Source organism: Opisthocomus hoazin, chromosome 22, assembly GCF_030867145.1.
Source record: "Opisthocomus hoazin isolate bOpiHoa1 chromosome 22, bOpiHoa1.hap1, whole genome shotgun sequence".
Lineage (NCBI taxonomy): Eukaryota > Metazoa > Chordata > Aves > Opisthocomiformes > Opisthocomidae > Opisthocomus > Opisthocomus hoazin.
Genome location: NC_134435.1, coordinates 10,403,433 through 10,415,004, shown reverse-complemented (window position 1 = coordinate 10,415,004; position 11,572 = coordinate 10,403,433). Strand labels below are relative to the sequence as shown.

At 69.3% G+C, this 11,572-nt stretch overlaps 2 protein-coding genes across 4 annotated transcripts; one reads left to right on the top strand and one right to left on the bottom strand.

The window, feature by feature from the left end:
* The first annotated feature begins 389 nt into the window (after positions 1-389).
* On the top strand, positions 390-1,846 carry NHP2 (NHP2 ribonucleoprotein). The gene is made up of 4 exons (XM_075441649.1): positions 390-599; positions 683-752; positions 856-961; positions 1,599-1,846. The coding sequence occupies exons 1-4, from the start codon at positions 449-451 to the stop codon at positions 1,722-1,724; spliced, it is 453 nt and encodes a 150-aa protein (XP_075297764.1). The 5' UTR covers positions 390-448; the 3' UTR covers positions 1,725-1,846.
* Positions 1,847-3,017: 1,171 nt separating this feature from the next.
* On the bottom strand, positions 3,018-7,371 carry N4BP3 (NEDD4 binding protein 3). Of its 3 annotated transcripts, none has more exons than XM_075441583.1 (5): positions 7,276-7,371; positions 5,236-5,679; positions 4,459-5,013; positions 3,969-4,226; positions 3,018-3,742 (listed from the first exon to the last, which is right to left on the bottom strand). In XM_075441583.1, exons 2-5 carry the CDS (start codon positions 5,647-5,649, stop codon positions 3,170-3,172), a joined length of 1,800 nt encoding a protein of 599 aa, XP_075297698.1. In that variant the 5' UTR covers positions 5,650-5,679; positions 7,276-7,371; the 3' UTR covers positions 3,018-3,169. The 3 variants fall into 3 exon arrangements, with proteins under 3 accessions (XP_075297698.1, XP_075297700.1, XP_075297699.1); XM_075441585.1 differs by having other exon boundaries at positions 4,459-4,953; XM_075441584.1 differs by lacking the exon at positions 7,276-7,371 and adding an exon at positions 6,568-7,021.
* Between the last annotated feature and the right edge of the window lie 4,201 nt (positions 7,372-11,572).

Below are 11,572 nucleotides of genomic sequence, written 5' to 3'. Positions count from 1 at the left end.
GGGACGACAAAGCGAAGGCAGACAGCCGTGACCAGCGCGGGTGCGGCCGGGCCCAGCCCTGGGACGGCGCGGGAGGGCTCCGGGGGCCGCTGCTTGCCCCGTGCCGTGGCGGCGTCGCCGCGCCGGGGCTCCCGGTACCGCCGTGAGGGCCGCGCAGCCCCCGCGCCAGGAGGGCAGCGCCCCGGTAAAGGCCTGTGCTGAAGCGTTGTCCCGCGTGTCCGAGCGCCGGGCGCGGAGGGCAGCGAGGACCCCGGGACTGCGGGGGGGGCAGCAATGGGCCCGGGGCCGGCCCAGCCGGGGGCGGGGAGGCGCCGCTCGCCATTGGCCGGCGCGGTGGGCGGGCAGCGCCTGGGCGGGTTGGCGATTGGCTGAGGAGCGGCTGGCAGCGGTCAGTCTTGCCTCGCTGTCGGCGCGTGCCCCGGAAGCGGCGGCGTGCGGCGGCCGGGCTATGGCGCGGGAGAAGCAGCCGGAGGCGGCGGCGGAGGCGGAGGGAACTCCCGAGCGCTCGTACCGGGAGCAGCTCGACTTCCTGAACCCCATCGCCCAGCCCCTCGCCTCCCGCAAGCTGACCCGCAAGCTCTACAAGTGCATCAGGAAAGGTCTGGCTGGCACCGGGACCGGGGCGTGGCGGGGGCCGGGCCGGGCGGCACCGGGCCCCCCTCACGCCGTGCTTCTGTCGCAGCGGCCAAGCACAAGCAGATCCGTCGCGGCGTGAAGGAGGTCCAGAAGTTCATCAACAAGGGCGAGAAGGGGTAAGCGTGGCCCCGCTGCCCCCCGGCCGCGCTCCCCCCCGGCCGCGCTGCCCCCCGGTCCCGCTGCCCCGGCGCGGCCGCTGACGCGGGTTTCCCCCTGCAGGATCGCGGTGCTGGCCGGCGACACGCTGCCGATCGATGTGTACTGCCACATCCCCATCATGTGCGAGGACAGGAGCCTTCCCTACGCCTACGTCCCTTCCAAATCGGTAAGGGGCTGGGGGCTGCGCAGCCGGGGCAGCCACCCCCGGTGCAAGGGAAACCGGTGGGCAGCGCCCGGGCTGGGCCGTGACGGGAGCCTTCCTGGGGAGGCGCGGGTCTGGTGCCCAGGTAAAGCACCCGCTGCTCGGCCGTGGCACAGTGGGACAGCGGTCACGGCGCAGATGCAGGAGCGTTCTGCTGTGGGACCACAGAACCCTTCCCGAGTCCCTGCAGGAGCTGGGGCAGGAGCTGCCGGATGGAGCTGGGATGCGTTTTCCCCCGCTTAGTTGTGAGCTGGGACCTGGATGCTGGCAGAACCGAGGCGCTGGCCGGGGTGCGGTACTGGTGGGACGTCCCCTCCCTCTAGGCTGGAAGCTGGGGGGTCGGTGCCATGGGGACTTCACCCCCGGTTCAGGCAGCCCCGTAGAGCCGGGCTCCCCACCCTGAGGAGGGGGTGCAGCACGTGGGGCAGGTGCCAGCCCGGCGCTGCGCTTCCAGGGTGTGGGAGACGAGCTGGGAAAAGGGTTCTTAAACCCATCTCGAGTCCGGAGGGGCTGGTGGAGGTGTCTTCCCTGCGCCAGACCGGGGCATCACGGCCCTCTTCGGGGGGACCCAGCGCCCCACGGCCTCGCTGTCTTCCCGCAGGACCTGGGAGCCGCGACCGGCTCGAAGCGCCCGACCTGCGTGATCCTGATCAAGCCGCACGAGGAGTACCAGGAGACCTACGACGAGTGCCTGGAGGAGGTGGCGGCCCTGCCCCTGCCGCTGTGAGGGCCCGGCGGCGGGGCCTCCTCCCGCTGCCCGCCTGTGCGTGGGGGCACTGACCGGTGGTTGCTGCGCGCTGGGGAGGGGAGGGTTGTGTGTCAATAAAGGTGTTTGCGGGGTTCGTAGGACGCGGTCCCGGCGCTCTGTGCGGGGGAGCTGGGGGGAACCGGGCCCGGCGGAGGCGCGGCTGCGGACCGCCATGCCGCCAGGGGGCGCCCGAGCTGCGGCCGTTGGGTGGGGGCGGTACGTCCAGGCGTCGCTGAGCCAGGCGGGGCGAACCATTTCTCTTCGGGGGGGGGGGGGGGGGGGTGTCTTCCCCCTCCGGGGTCTTCTGGCCGGGTTAAACCACTGCCGGGGGGCGGGAGGGGCAGTGAGGCCTGGCCGGTCGCGCAGGCCCTGACTCCGCCGTGACTCAGCCCGGCGCGGCGGGACCCTGCCTCCCCGCCATCCCACCACCGGGGCAGGGCCCAGGCCGGCCCGCCCGCCTGCGTGACCTGAGCGCCCCGCTGCCCCCCGCCGCACCGGAGAGAGCGAAGGCAGAGGCCGGAGGGGTGAAACCCGCCTTTATTGCAGGAAAGGCCGAGGAGCGCGGAGCGGGGCCCCTTCCGGCGCCGCTCGGCCTGGTCTGGCCCCGGGAGGGGTGATACGGGGACACCCCAGCCTCTCCCCAGCTTGGGGAGCACCCCAGCCCGGTGCCCACACGCCCCAGTCCTCTCTTCCCCCCCAAAGGCCTCCCAGTCTGGCAGGGCACCGGGCTTCCATCCCTCCTCGCACAAGGCCCTTGCCCCTCAGCTCAAGGACTCCCTGCAGGGAAGCCGCATTGACCACCCTCCATGGCAGAGTAGCCCCACTACCAGTGGCATGGAAACCCCCGAGAGAGGTGCTGGGGCAGCTGTCCCCCCTCCCAGCACTTGTCGGGCTTTTTTCCCTCTGCTTTCCCGGTGTCACCGCATAGACCGGTGCAGGCACAGGGCACAGCCACGCCGCCAGCTCCTGGACCCTGTAGACAGGGCAGCCACTGCGAGCAGCTGCTGGAACCCCACAGCAAGGCAGCGAGGCCAGGGACAGGGCTTGAGCCTCTGCTTAGCAAGACATTAAGTTGCTGCATTGCAGGGAACAGGGGTGGCCGAGCAGGAGGGACAGGGAATGTCTCACAGGGCGAATGGTTTCTGCCTCTGTGGCAGAAGGAATCACAGGGCAAACGCTCCTGGAGTCAGAGCACGGGGCACATGCAAGACCCCCACCCTGGCACAGAAGACCCCCCCCCCCTCCAGCCACCCCACCCCCCCAGAAGGGCCTGAAGCACTGCAAGAAGGAAAACCTCCGTTGTCGCAATCAGTCCTTCTCCCCAGGGCAGCGCTGAGCAGCCGGTCCTTGTGCAGACCCCAAGATCGTCCCATTGCAGCAGCAAGAGACCTTCCCTCTTCACAGTCCCACCAGCATCCCACCGCTCAGATCTTTGAGGACTCCACGCGCTCGATCCACGGCGAGTCGGCTCCGACATCCCTGGGCTCTGACCGCAGCTGCCGCAGCTCCCGCTCCAGCGCCTGGCTCCGGTGGTACATCTCCATGTAGCTGGCCTGGAGCTCCCGCTGGTACCGCAGCACCTTCTCCTTCTCCTCCTGCCAGGTCTTCCTCTCCAGCTCAAAGTTCACCGCCTGCAGCTGGCCCTGGCGCCGCTCCCGCAGCAGCTCTGCCCACAGCCACTCCACCTGCCGCTCCAAGGGCTCCGCTGTCTCGCTGTGAAGGCCCCGGCACTTGGAGTCATCAGTTTCGCAGCCCGGGAAGTCCTGGCACACCGGCATGGGGTCATCGGCCAGCGGCAGCGAGGCGCCAGGCTCCGGGGGGCTCTGGAAGGAGTCTGCCAGTTGTGCCAGCTGGGAGTCCCTGGCCTGGACCTCTGCCTTGGCCTCCCGCAGCTGCGTCTTCAGGCTGAAGATCTCACCCAGCTTCTGAGCCATCTCCTCCTGGGTGTCCCGGAGCTGCTGCTTCAGCAGGGAGATCTCTGCTGCCTTCTGGCACACCTGCAGGGCACAGGCGAGCCATGAGAAAGGGTTGGAGGAGAAGGACCCCAGGGGTGGCAGCACCCCCAAGTTGTCACCACAGCATCCCTGGGAGACCATGAGCATCACACCTGGTTCGTCTCCCTGGTCCTGTAGCCACAAGTGACATCAGAGCAGGGAACCGCTGCCCTGGTCCTGGCTCCAAGGCCAGGAGGGTGGCAACAGGGAGGGGAGGCAGGGGACTCACCTCCCACTTGGTCTCCTCCAGCTTGGGGCTGATGCGCTCGCCCTGCAGCTGCCGGAGCTTGGGCTCCTCGCACTGGCACTGCTGCATGCTCAGCTCCTCCTGCAGCCGCTTCTTCTCCTGCTGCGCCTTGTAGAGCTGCAGCTGCAGCGCCCGCTGCCCGCGCTGCGCCTGCTGCGTCACCTGCTGCAGCCGGGCCATGTACATCTGCTTCAGATCCTCCAGCTCGTCCAGCCACAGCCGCTGCTTGTCCTCAAACACCTGCCAGCACAGGTGGACACTGGTGAGGGTCCATGGCCTGCCCCTGCACAGGGCAGCCCCGGGGAGGGATCCCGGAAGGTCCCATGATGATGGGTCCTCCTGCGCTTGGACATTCCCAGGCCATCGCCCACCACAGCAGGACATCAGCTCCTTCACAGCTCTCTCCACCCAGGCACCGTGGCCCCACACCCCTGCCCAGGGCACCCAGCACACAGCCAGCCCCACGGCTCACCTGCGTGAAGGGGTCTTCGGTCTCGCTAAGGCTCCTCTTGAGCTGCCGCAGCTCTCCTCCCGTCTCCTGCAGCCGGTCCTCCAGCTGCTTCACCGCGTCCTCCAGCGAGTAGGTGAACTCGTAGGGCGGCGGGGGCTCCCCAGGGCTCTGCAGCCGGCTCAGCGTGGCCATGCTTTTGCAGGACAGGGGCACCTTCTCAGGGGCCAGAGGGTCCCTGGGGCTCCGGGAGACCCTGTCCAAGGAGCCCCCTATGTGGTTGATGTGGCCCATGGAGGCGCTGAACTGGTTCTGGGCTGGCTTGAGGCGGGAGCCGTAGGAAGGGAAGCTCTGGATGGAGTTGTGGCTGGAGTCGGAGGCTTCATCCAGGCTGATGGCGTGGAGCAGGTGGGTGCGGAGCGGGCCGTGCTGCGAGGCCGCCGTGCTGCTCTGCGACAGCAGCGTGTGCAGGCTCCCGTTGCTCTTGGACAGCTTCTGCCCCTTGGACGAGGACAGGCCCTGCATGGAGACCAGCCCCTTCCCAGCCACCGCCTTGAAGGCCGTGGGCCTGATACGGCACTGAAAAACAGGAGCGGGGTCAGGATGAGCCCAACAGACCCCACCACCACACACAGGCACCCGGGGCCAGGGAGAACCCGCTCGCTCCCAGTGCCATATCCCTGGACATCCTGGAACCCCCACATCTCCTCCCTGGCACAGACCATTCTGCTCCAGCCCCATCCTCACGCAGAGCAGAACGTATTTTGGGGCCCAGCACGGCACCCACACCCACAGCCTCACCTTGTCAAAGCGGCCCCTCTCGGGCAGGGAGCTCTTGGAGAAGTCGGCCCCACGGTGATGCTCCCGGGAGTAGCGCTCGGGGGACCGGTTCTCACGGTCGCTCTCGTAGTCCCGCTTGTAGCAGGCACCCGACGTCTGGTGCTTCCGCTCCGACCGTGTCTCCTTCTTGGCCCCGTGCAGGTAGCCGAAGAGCTCCCGCTGGCTCGGGCCTTTCCGCAGCAAGCCGTCGGGCTGCCGAAGCCCCCGCGAGCCCCCCAGCGGGGCCCGCAGCTCCAGGGGGGACAGATCCTGCTTCTCCACCAGGCTGCCCACGCTGCCCATGCTGCCGACAATGCCGACAGGCTCCGAGGAGAAGTAGGTGCTGAGGACGCGGGTGTCGGGCTCACAGGTCACAGGACCCTGTGCTGCTGCCATGGAGAATTAGAGAAAAGCCCGGTACCAGCACTGCCGAAGGAGAGACAAAGTCAGCAAGGTAGGACTTCAAACCGCCCCCCCGCCACGGCACCCCGTTTCCCAGCTGGCCCCAAGGACCGACCTGGGCTCCTGGTGCTGGGAGAGACCCACCAGGTCCCCGGCAGCTCCCGAGGGGAGCGGGGAGCCGAGCGCGTAGCATGGCGCAGCACCTCCCTCCCACACCCAGCCCCACCTCCCGCCCGCGGCCGGGCCGCCACCAAAACAGGCACCTGCCGCCCAGCCAGGCGGGCGAGTTCGGGAGCCGGCAGCACCTGCCTGGGCCTGGCGCCAGCGCCGGCCCCGCGGCACCGAGCCACCCTGCCGGGACCTGAGGGACCGGACACTCTCCGGAGCCCTCCCCAAAACAGCCCTGGGGATGCTCAGTCGTGGGGTCATCGGCTCAGCCTCCCAGGGTGCGCAGCGTCGGGCCCCACAGGGAGCCTTCCCGCACAGCACGGGCTCCCACGCCACGCAGGGCGAGTCCCCAAGCTCTGCCCGTGGCCCTGCTCCATCCGCAGGTTCTCCCACCCCAGCGTCGGGCAGGGACGGAGCGGCCGCAGCCCAGCTGCTGCGTGCATGCGGGGCAGCCCGTGGCCGGACACGGCGGGAAGGGGCAGGATGCGGACGGGACAATGCGGCTTCCCGTGCAGGTGGCTGCGGGAGGAAGGGCACGAGGATGCCTTCGGCTCCCCACCGCTGGGGACGACGGCTCTCGCAGCCCTTCGTGGGCAGTGGGGACACAGCGAGTGTGGCAGGGGCGAGCTCCCAGCCTCGCCGAGGGCTCGCAGGCCGGGTTACACCCAGGAAGCTGCCCTGGTTCTCAGCACCCGCGCGCCGGGTAAACAAACACCCCGCTTTTAATTGCTGCCACGCACAAACCTGTCCGACAGCTCCCGGCCTGCGCTGTCACCTCCCTCCAGTCAGCCCAGCACCTGCTCCGGGCATCGGCACCCCACGAAGGGCTGCGGGGACGGACCTTCTGGGGGCTGTCTGATACCACTGGTGGGCACGGGGATGGGGGACAGGGATGTCCCCGGGGGGGGGGGGCGGGAAGCTGGCAGCATCTACCCCCCCCCCGGCACCGAGGCATCGACCCAGGATCAGCTCGGCCGAGCCCCGCAACGGCTCCCAGTCGAGCCGAGGAAGTGGGGGGGGTCAGGTTTGGTGGGAGGTTTTTGGGAAAGGCCGGGGGAAGCCGAAGGTGTCCTGCACTGCGGCGGGAAGGGCGTCAAAACCCACCCAGCCCCGGGCGGCAAAACACCGGTCCGGCCAGCCTGGCTCCTTCCCGGGTGGAGGGAGGATGAGAGCCGGTCCCAGCCCTACCCGGCCACAAACCCCTTCCCATCCTTTGCGGGGGGGGGGGGAGCTGCGGGGAGGCGGGCGCGCCCGCCTCCCCGCAGCCCCCCCCCCCGCGCCTCCCCGCAGCCCCCGCCGAGCCCGGCCGGAATTTCCGGCACGGAAAAGGCGGGGGGAGGGGGGGGGGTCGGTCCCCGACCGAGCGCGCCGCAACCCGGGCCAAAGCCCCGCATGGCGGAGAGCCCCGGGGAAGGAGAGGGGGACGGAGCCCCGCAGCAGGCCCGCACTCACCATGCCGGCGGCGGTCCCCGCTCGTCTCCTCGCCCCTCGCCTTCCCTCGCCGCGTTTGAACGCGCCCCTCGGCCGCGGCAGCGCGGGCAGCGGGCGGAGCCGGCACCGGCAAATCGCGGGAGGAGGAGGAGGAGGAGGAGGGAGGAGGAAGGAGGAGGAGGGAGGGGAGCCGGGGCGGGGCGGCTGCGTGCAGCGCCGAGCACCCCTCGCACCAACCCCTCCTCTGGCAGGACAGCCCCATGCCCCCCCCCCCCTCCCCGGCACCCACGGGTGGGCGAGAGCGGCCGGAGGCTCCGCGGGCTGGAGTCCCCGCAGCGCGACGCGCTTCATCCCTCTGCATCAGCCCTGCCACGGCCCTGGGTGGGAGCCGCTGTTGTCACCCGCCACCCACTGCCACCTCAGTCCCCTCCCCGCTGGGAGCAGGGACCTTGGTCAACCCGGCCGCCTCGGGGAGCGGGACGCCTGCGGCAGCCCCGCTCCGTCCGTGCACGGCGCCCGTCTCTCCCCAGGGAGGGCTGCACCCGCGCCGTCCCCAGCCGGGGTTCAGGGACGCTCGCACACCAGGGCCCCGCTCGCTGCCAGCTCCCCCCGCCGCCGCTCGCCAGAGTCCTCAAGCTGTGCTGCCAGCGCTCACCCACACGCACACGCTGTCCCCGGTCCCTGCTCGCCGGGCTCACACGCTCGCCTTCTCCTCGGTGCGGTGCCAAGGCACGCAACCGCTCCCCCTGTCCCCGGCCTCCCCGTTCCCCGTTGCTCCTTTCCGCTGCCCGGCTGTGGAGTGGCCGGACACGTGGGCTCTGAGCAGGGGGGCCCTTCACACCAGTGCCATTTCCCAACCCGCTGGCATCACGGGTGTGCCTGCAATGCCCCGGCCGTCTGCCACGAGCAGGGCACCCCCGGCAGCCCACGGGACCGGTGCGTGCCCGCGGCGGCAGGCAGCAACGGCATCCCGCCGGGGCCTCGGTCCGGGCAGGCTGCGGTGATGCCGGGCTGACCTCGGTGGGTGCTGGTCAGAGCCGCACCCCTCCTTCCCGCCTGCCCCGCTGGCTGCCGCCACGTCTGCACCGCGGCTGCGCTGCCCCGAGCACGTCTCCCTGCGATGGCCGCTCCCGCGGGGCCCGGGGCTCGGCCTTGCCCGGGGCACTCCGGCGGCCAGGGATGCCCAGTTCCTCGAGCAGAGATGCCCCTGCCTCCCGTCAGCTTTTCCCCAGCCCCCCTCTCCGCTCGCCTCAGCCCCCCGGTTCCCCCCACATCACGATGCTACGGCGATTTCACGCGGCCGCCAGCAAACCGCTCTGGGCACCACTCGGTTTAAAGCAACCTGGCAACAAGAGCCAGCCGATTGCCATGCCTGCGGCAGCCCCCGCGCGGCCTCGCTGCCAGCAGTTTGGGCCCCAAAAGGGGGGTCGCAGAGGGGCAGGGCTGGGACTGCACGGGTTCTCTCTGCCCCCGAGCATCCTGACCCCCTCCTCAGGGTTGCTGAGAGCACGGGAACGCCGGGAGGCCTCCAGCTCGGCTCCGCAGGGCTCCCGGGACAGCAGGCAGGGTGTTAATCCATCTGCAGAAAGGCGACGGGGGAAAAACCTCGTCTCTTCCCGCTGGGCCAGTGCTAATAACGAAGTGCGTGGGGGGAGAACGGAGCCGAGCGACCTCCGAGTCACATTCAGGGCTATGAAAGGCAGCCGGGTCTCCAGCACGGCACCTCTTCCACAAAAGCAACCGGAGGATGAGGGGGCTGCGAGCAGAGCTGAGAAATAGCTGCCAGGCAGCGGGAGAGGAGCCTTCAGCGCTGAGCGAGGTGCGAGGTGCCCATATGCTCTCTGTTTCTGCACATTTGCGTTTTAGTGAAACCTGCCCGAAACTGTGTCATCTATTTTGAACGGTGCGGAGAAACACTTTGATCTGCCTCCGCCAGCCCTGGCTGCGGCTCAGGCACCGGTAAGCGGCTGGCATACAGGTGGCCGAGCCCAGACCTGCGCGATGGAGAGACAGGAGCAGGGCTGCTGGGCCAACATCTCCCTCCAGCCGACCGCAGAGAGAGACGTGTCCCAGAACACCGCCGGAGCAGTGCACGGTGTGTCCGAGCCCGCCTGCAAGCTTCATGCTGGATACCAGCACTGCTGTGAGGCCACCAGGATGGAGAGGCCACTGGGAGCTCTCGGCAGCGCGTCCCCACGTCGCCCTGGGGCGAGGACAGGCCCCGAGCTGGGGAGGAGCAGATGCTGGGCCTGCCTGCGCCTCGGATGATGCAAAGCAGCACGGCCTGATCCTCACCGCCCTGCACCGCCACCTCGACCCCTTCCTCGGGAGGCAGCCCCCCACCCGCCCTGGTCCACAGAGCCCCAGGCTCCTCACCCGGCTCTGGAGCAGCACGGAGAGCAGACGGCACCAGATCTCTCCAGACATCCCATCCCGCTGCCCCTCCATGGTACCCAACCCCCACACTTGGCTCTGACGCTTTTGCCTCCCTCATCCCGGCAACTCCTCCCCGGAGCAGCCATGTCCCCGGAGTCGTTCGGCTTCCTGGGATGGCGACAGCTTCTGCAGGGACATCTGCAGACACCCGGCAAAGCGACTGCTCCGGGAAGCGCCAGGCAGGGGATGAGGACAGAAGGGGGCCAGGAAGCACGGAGGGCCTGGTGCCAGCACTGGTGACGGGGCTGAACGCAGGGGCACCGGCTGCTCAGCGGGGTCTGCCCAGCTGGAGGAGGCAGCAGCACCCAGAACGCATGCCAAGACCCCGGAGCCCGCGCAGAGCAGTCCCACACACGGCGCCTTCTGTCAGCCAGCCCAAGCACCCTCCGCTCTGCAGCAGCACGGCACCGTTTCACTCAGCGGCCGGACCAGGCGGCCAGGCTGGTGATGGAGGAGCCCCCTGCCCAGCGCTGGCAGGGGTCTCCCATGGGAGCTGGCGGGCGTCTCTATCACCCCTCGGAGGTCGCAGCGCCTGTCCGCTCCCAGCACGAGCTGCCTGGGCCAGGCACCGCTGCACGGCTGCTGCTCCCACCCAGGGCTCCAGAGCCAGGTTCTGAGCCCAGCGTGCGGCCCCCCTGCCCGGCTCTGCCCATCCCACTGCCCAGCAAAAGGTGCTGGTGTGGCTGGTTTCTGCCAAACCCAAACAACTGGCAGCACCCAAGGCCCTTCCTCACCTTCCCAGCTTCCCCACCTCCTGTCCAGCACTGCAGAGCTCCCAGGTACGTTCCCAGCAGCCAGAGACGGACATTCACCCGTTCACCTCCTCCTCCTCGTGTCTCCTGTCCCAGCACACTCTCCCAGCGCACAGCATCAGTGCTTCAGCCACCTCCCACCGGCTGCTCTTGCTCTGACAGCAGCAGGTCCCCAGGTCACCACACTGGCTGGGCTCCTGGGGACCCAGGGTTTGCAGGGTGCCTCTGCCCGGGCACCTCCTGCTCACCAGCACCCCAAGGCTGACACAGCCCTTTGCCCGGGCACCTGCCCCGAGCCGTTCACCGACCCAGCCAAGCCACATCCACAGTAGAGCCCACAGCAGAGCCCTCGCAGGCCCTGCAGCAGTGCGGGACCCGCGCTGTGACACCCTCAGCCAACACCCCCCACTCTGCTGGAAGGGGCAGCCCAGGCCCTTGTCTTGCCACACCATGGGAGAAACCGGGCTGGCAGCAGGGCAGGGCTGGGCGGCTGGAGCGAGTGGGTGAGCAGCCGGGGCCCTGCTCAGCCGTGCTTCTCCCTCGTCAATCCAAACCCTCCTGCTTCCACCTCGAGAGGAGCATCCCCGCCTTGCCCAGGGAAGCTCTGGTTCCCCTCGACTCAGGCAGGTTGACCCACGCCATCTCCCCGGCTCCACCAGCACAGCGGTGAGCCTGCCAGCCAGTCCTTCCCAGGACGCCTCAGACAAGAGCCAGCGCAGATCCCAGCTCCCCTCGGTGCTGCTGGGGGTACAGCAGCTCTCCAACCCCCCCGAAAAGGCTGAGGCAGCACGCGCCACAGAAGGCAGGCAAGGAAGCGAGCAGCTCAGACACAGCTCTCCTGCTTAATCCACGAGGATGAACAGGGACAGCAGTCCCGGGCAGAGCTGCGGACAGTGGGGCGTGGGGCACAGCTCAACCATTACCGCTTCCTGCAACGAAGCAACCACAGCACAGCCCTGGGGGTACCCGAAACACAGGCACCGCTGCAGAACTCGGAGCCCGTTCCAGACTGGCCTTGCCTCCAAACCAGAGCAGATCGCCTGTCCAGACAGAGCGTAGCTGGGGCCAAGCCAGAAACGGGTGTGCTGACGCCTGAAAGGTGAAGGGAGCAGGAAGAAGGAGCGGCGCAG